This window comes from Oncorhynchus mykiss, chromosome 13 (genome assembly GCF_013265735.2).
Source record: "Oncorhynchus mykiss isolate Arlee chromosome 13, USDA_OmykA_1.1, whole genome shotgun sequence".
Classification (NCBI taxonomy): domain Eukaryota; kingdom Metazoa; phylum Chordata; class Actinopteri; order Salmoniformes; family Salmonidae; genus Oncorhynchus; species Oncorhynchus mykiss.
Genome location: NC_048577.1, coordinates 36437467 through 36444225, shown reverse-complemented (window position 1 = coordinate 36444225; position 6759 = coordinate 36437467). Strand labels below are relative to the sequence as shown.

At 45.4% G+C, this 6759-nt stretch overlaps 1 protein-coding gene across 1 annotated transcript in view; it reads left to right on the top strand.

Annotated features, from left to right (window-relative positions):
• Positions 1–1187: 1187 nt before the first annotated feature.
• The window catches only part of LOC110486237 (protein phosphatase 1 regulatory subunit 1B), a 30020-nt gene continuing 24448 nt past the window's right edge, over positions 1188–6759 (top strand). The window contains exon 1 of the mRNA XM_021557683.2: positions 1188–1695. Within this exon, the coding sequence (XP_021413358.1) occupies positions 1582–1695 (114 nt within the window). The 5' untranslated portion in view covers positions 1188–1581. The remainder of the gene's footprint in view (positions 1696–6759) is intronic.

Here is a 6759-nt window from a genome sequence, read left to right as displayed (position 1 = left end):
TCTCCTCTCCCCCACTCTGTCTATTTCCCTTTCTCCTCTTGGGCACTGGAACAGCTGTTTTTGTTTACATGCTGTGATTGCGACCTTTTACCAAGCGTCAGCCTCGTCTTGTTGTTGCTGCTTCCCCTGATACTAAGTCCTCTAATGCACTTTAAGTTCCAGCCCACTCATCACTCACCGCTCTGGACTTGCCTGTAACTGTCAGAACTTCATAGTATTGAATGAAGTATGTGCAATACCATATATACAGTAAAGTCATGTTGTTCCGTGGTTCATATTTACACTATTTGTTCTGTTTCTAATTAGAGTGTTCTCCCCGTGCTGTGTGCTGATGTGTCCGGGTTGTTGTGCATTGCTCTCCGGTACTCTTTTTTATGTGTCGGCTTTTGCGCAGTATACATCATCCCAAATCTAGCTCCAAGACATTAGCAATCTGAAAGAACCATTTACCGGCACATTGAACCATGTTGCACGCTGTAGTTGAAGAACTCTGTGGACCAAGTGCTAAAAACAATGGCGCAATATCGGAATTCCTCCCATCTTTATGCACCTTCGCCATGGAACCATCTCTGCGCCTGATTCTCAGCTCTCTGTGGAACAGAACAGGAAGGAGACTGTTGACATTTTCACTGCACCCTAAGATGTTGTTCTTCATCGTTAGATGAGTACCCAGCATGCCCTGAGTCACCATCAGATATACAGTGCAGGAGCTGTTTACTAAATTAGCCAGCCAATCATAGCACATGCCTCTCTGCCTCCATGCCTGATGCTGATTCTACTGCATCTATCATTATTTATTCCTAGTTTTGTCCAGTCACCCCTCTGTTTTTCCATCTTTTCTTTCTTCCTTTCCACTCTCTATATCCAGTTGTCTCTCTATTTCTCCCTGTTTGCCCCCCCTGCTCTCTCTCTTTCTCCTCCCCCTCTCTCCCTCTGAGAGCACAAATCTCTCATTCACAAACAGAGACCAAAAGAGGCTCAGCTGATGGGATGAGATTATCTTTTTTTTTCTGATTACAAATCAACCTCAGCTTTAATATATACAAAAACACAACTCCTCTCCCTCCGGTCCATCCATCCCTCCCCCTCTCTCCCCCCTCCCTCACTCTAGCTTCCCCCGCCCCCTCCCTGCCTCTGTCCCACCCCCTTCTCTCTCTCTCTCTCTCTCTGCCAGCTTCAAGGACGTGTCTCAATTACTCTTGTTGCACAGGTTGTGAGCGAGGGAAAGAGAGGGAGGAGAGATAGAGAGATAAACACACTCCACCTAGAACGTCAAACACGAGTAAGTGTCAGACAGAAACAGGCAGAGAGGAAGAAGGGAGGGAACAGGGGAGATAAAGGATAGGAGAAATAGCTGACCGTGAGTGAAAGAGGAGAGGGACAAAGATAAACAAAGAGAAGTTCTTCTGTTTTGTTTTTGAAGGGAGACAGTGGCAGAGAGGTATATATAGAGAGAGGTAGACCCAGCAGAAGCAGGACTACTGTACAGTGTGTTGTGTTGGGACCTTCCTCCAGGGAGCCTAGTGGAGCAGAGCTTTGTGCTTGGTGAGAGAGTGACCCCCCTGGGACACAGACACAGCCATGGATCCCTCTGCGTTGGATGAGGTTGGAGACGAGTGCAAGGAGAGCAGGAAGATCCACTTTGCTGTGCAGTCCTCGGCACCCACCCAACTGGACCCCCGGCAAGTAGAGATGGTAAGTGAGAGAACTGGTATAACAGTGTATGTGTTTAGCTTGTCCTCAGTTACCTATGTGTGCAAGCGTGCAAGTTCATCGTGTTCTGTGTGTGTTGCGTCTGACCTGTGTGTCTAGTGTGTTTTCCTGTGTGCATCTCAGTTTCTCGTGTTACGCACATGTGCTACAGATGTTTGACCTTACGGCCATGCTGCAGGATATAACTTATAGTTGATCATGGTCACTGTCAGGGTTGGAACTTGCCATATTGGACCGTCAGTCTCAGCTGTAGTGTGACTTCCCTTTTTTGTTGTTGTATCTTGATCTGTGGCCTGATCCTCTCTCTCTTTTTCTGGTTGAGAATACAGTGTTGTCATATCTCCTTCTCGGCTGTTTCTGATACTTTATTCTTTGGCCTATTTAACTACGTGTCCCGTTGTCGCTGAATGTTATCACTCTGGCCAGTTAAACCGTATAAAAGTCAACCATGGTTTGTGGTATCGTTGTAGTCACAGAACTATAGTGAATGATTATACGAGTGACTAATATTTGTCTTGGTCTGACAGATTTTTCTTTTGGACTGCTGGCCCTTCTCACGTCACTTCTTCTATTCACTGCTCAGTTTGTGGAGTCTGTTTCCCTGTCTTGCCTGGTTCTTTTCTACTGTTTGCCTGTAGTCATATAAAAATGGAACGGGACAATTCTGGTTCTTCTCCTTGGCCCTGCAGCCTGTCGACAGTGTGTTTTATTTTAGTCCGGGAGAAAGTGGGTCAAAGTAGGAGTTGGTTGGCTGCTGTGTGAGATCCAGGCCAGTGGCTCAGCCCCAAAAGATGCAAAGAGAGCGAGAGAGAGAGCAAGAGAGAGGGAGAGAGAGAGAGAGAGAGCAAGAGAGAGAGGAGATAGAGAAATAGAGAGTGAGGAAGACAAGAACGCTATACGATGGAGGAGTGCAGAGAAAAAGGCACAACCTGTTTTCAATTCAATTCAATTCAAGGGCTTTATTGCCATGGGAAACATGTGTTAACATTGCCAAAGCAAGTGAGGTAGATAATATATAAAGTGAATATATAAAGTGAAAAAACAATACAAATTAACAGTAAACATCACACATACAGAAGTTTCAAAACAATAAAGACATTACAAATGTCATATTAAATATATATACAGTGTTTTAACAATGTACAAATGGTAAAGGACACAAGATAAAATAAATAAGCATAGATATGGGTTGTATTTACAATGGTGTGTGTTCTTCACTGGTTGCCCTTTTCTCGTGGCAACAGGTCACAAATCTTGCTGCTGTGATGGCACACTGTGGAATTTCACCCAGTAGATATGGGAGTTTTTAAAAATTGGATTTGTTTTCGAATTCTTTGTGGATCTGTGTAATCTGAGGGAAATATGTCTCTCTAATATGGTCATACATTGGGCAGGAGGTTAGGAAGTGCAGCTCAGTTTCCACCTCATTTTGTGGGCAGTGAGCACAAAATGTGAGTCTTCTCTTGAGAGCCATGTCTGCCTACGGCAGCCTTTCTCAATAGCAAGGCTATGCTCACTGAGTCTGTACATAGTCAAAGCTTTTGGGTCAGTCACAGTGGTCAGGTATTCTGCCGTTTTCTCTCTCTTTCACCTGTCTGGTGTCAGATCCCTGAGCTGCTGTCCCTGTTACAGAGCTCTATCTCACATCAGCTAATAGTTTGGCATGGCACTGTCTCCATGCTTTAGCCTGATTGACTCACTTACCGTGTGCAGTCTCTGACTCAAGGACACGACTGCAGCACTCAAACATCTTGGGACGTGAACCCATGACCCTCTCCTCTCCCTGTCCAACGGCCTTCTCTGCTTCAGCCCTGAAACCCCCTCTCTCTCTCTCTCTCTCTCTCTCTCTCTCTCTCTCTCTCTCTCTCTCTATCTCTCTCTCTCTCTCTCTCTCTCTCTCTCTCTCTCTCTCTCTCTCTCTCTCTCTCTCTCTCTCTCTCTCTCTCAAAGAAGTGTTAAAACCCTCTGGTCTCTTAGTCAACGTGTTTCTGTTCTGTTCATGGCTCTCTTTCTTCCTTTTTCTCTGTGGAACTGTTGCTCAATCTCCCCTTACATCAGATGTTGTGAGCAGCTGCAGGCAGGCTCCCCCCCTCCCACCCTCCATGGGGCATCGTGTCTGGCTGGCGCCCCCATCCGGATAGCAGAGGCTGGGGTCATCTGGTTTATTTGAAAGCAGTTCAGATAGTTTACAGTAAAGTCCACAGTAACGTTCACATTTACAGAGAGGTGCAGGTTAAATGGTGCTGACTGTACTCTCCTCTGGGAGAGGCTCCATGAAGGGACTGCTGTCTGTGAGTTGTGTTGTTTGTTTGTGTGTGTGTGTGCGTGCGTGTATGTGTGTGATTTAATGTAAGTACCCATGTGAACGAGCTAACTTGTGTGCTTCTGGGCAAGTATTGAGGTGTGTGTAGTTACCATACCACACAAGCATACTGTCACAGGAACGACAAAAGCTGTGTGTGTGTGTGTGTGTGTGTGTGTGTGTGTGTGGTTGTGTGTGTGTGTGTGTGTGTGTGTGTGCGCGTGTGTGTGTATTACAGGAGATATAATCTAGCAGTGGTTATTTTGGGTCCCCAGGGACACTGGGGTGGGCATAGTTAATGACTACGACTCATTTTTAGGAGACCCTCATTATCCCACAGCATTAAACACACCCACGCATGTATACAAACACACTCAAGGCCAGTGTTTACTACACAAATCACTTCAATTATGTTAGCGCCACAGTTTTAATGACAGCTTTCAACTCTAACTACGTAGACTGCAGTACAGTTAGTATACTAAACTAGCAGAGGCCCATAGGAGTCATTTACCCGGAAGCACAGCTAACATGATTTAATAAACAGCACCGTCACAATGACCAGTATAATACCGCAGGGTTGTCTCCATGACGACCGACCGCACAGCGAACGTTCCACAGCCTCCTCTGAAAGGTCACTGTTTTAATGGAGGAATGTCTCTGTGTGGTTGGGTCGTTTGCATAGGCACTAGCTTGCACATGTGTAAATGTAGGAGTGCGTTCAGGATCCTGATTTCTGCCCTGGGGGGTTTTAATGTGAGCGCGGCTCCCATAGCTGACACCTAGTGTGCCCTGGACCTGACTCAGACAGAGAGAGAGAGAGAGAGAGAGAGAGAGAGAGAGAGAGAGCGAGAGCACGGAAACATGCCCCACGGTAAGGTGACCAGATTTCGGATATGAAAATCGGGTACATTTTTGTTGTGGCTAGCGGCGCCCAAAAATGATAAAAACAATGTCATGGAACTGTATTTAATACATTTTCGCTATAGTCCTTTCAAATAGTTGATGTAATTATAACACATAAATGGATCACCCATGCTAGACTATCTAGTCATTTTAAAGTTTGGTGCAGTGGTTAAAATGTTTCACTGATCAAATGTTTGCCTGAACATTCTCATAAAAGGGCTGAGGCGAAGCCCTGGGAGCAAACAAGTTTGGTACAGGGACAGATAATATTTTTACATGCAAATCTGGTTGGATACAGCGTTGGATTATTGAAATATCAGACTCAATTTAACTCCAAAGTTGCTTTTTTCTTTCTGAGGGCTAATCGGGGACATATCTGGGGACATATCTGGGGACAGCTCTAGCCGGGGACAGCTCACCAAAATCGGGGGACTGTCCCCAGAAATCAGGGACATGTGATCGCCCCTACCTCATGGCCTCATTCACACTTAACACTTCGACCAACTAGACAAGACCCCAGCACGTCCACTGGCTTGGTACACGTGTAGGCTATCCCACTCAACATCTGTTTCAGGAAAACTTCATGCAGATCAGATTTGTGTTTCTAGACAGCCGTTTCAACATTAGATGTGTTCCTCCGTGCCCTAAGATTTTCCCAAAGGAAATGTACGATTTTAATAGGGAAAGATGTAATGCAACTCTTGTGTCACAAAAGTCATTGTGGTGGCCTACAGTACTGGATCAACAGCACATGGCAGCGTGTGTTTAACCTCCGTATTCCCCCATGTAATGCTCTGGGAGGGACTGGTGTGGGGGAATGTTCATAATGGACACAGATTAGGGTCATCGTTCAGACCGAGAGGCTCCAGTTGATTCACTCACAGTGAGTCGGCCCGCCCCATCCGTCTATGGACTAAACACACAACACGAGCCCTCTCCATACTAATCCCAATGTCAATCCACCTCTGATCCTATGGATAGATAGAGAAACTCAGGGGACCAAGGGTATCAAAGTACACCAAAGGGCAACAACCACCCGGTCACCTATTTTAGGTCCAATCTAAATGAATGGAATAGAGAGCTTCTGTTGGGGTGAAAAGGGGTGAACACCCTCACCCTACCTCACTCTCCTAGGTTACGTGCCCTTCCTCTGGCTGGGCGTCACACAGCAACCTTTGGTTCAGCGAGTGTTTGTTTGGTAACACTGTGGATCTGACGGACTGTCAATAGGCACTCCTAGCCAGAGCTTCTCAGCAGAGGGCCCAGAGCACAGAGCATGCTGGGTTGGTAAGACATCAGGATCATTTAGGCTGCATGTGTGTGCCATGTCACCGGACTGGGTTCTAATCCAGAGGTGATTCGTTGATGCAGTTTATCTGCCAATGGGATGATTCTAACGATGTGTATTCCAGGAAATTAAAATAGTGAAATATTTTATGCTTATTTAGGTGTTCCATTAGTTATAGCTCACTCACAACAAAAGACAGTGCCTTTTTTTCCCCCCTCTCTAAGGTCATCACCAGAGCGCTTTGTTGATGAGTGTCTTGTTATCAATTACAGCATCAGTGGAATTGATTGGGCTGGTGTAATCAAAGCACTATGGATGGCCAATTGTGTGATACCTTACAAAGTAACAGCTGTTAATTAATAAAAAAAGACAGTTAACTATTGTCTGACAGTAACATAAAAAAAAAAGTAGAAAACAATGGTTTAATCATGCACATAACAATAAGGACTTTTTTTTTTTTAAACTTGCACCATTTTGTTTTGTTGTGTTCATTTGAGAGAAGCGTGTGTCTGTGTGGCTACCTTAAAGAACAACTGCCCCTTAGAAAACAACT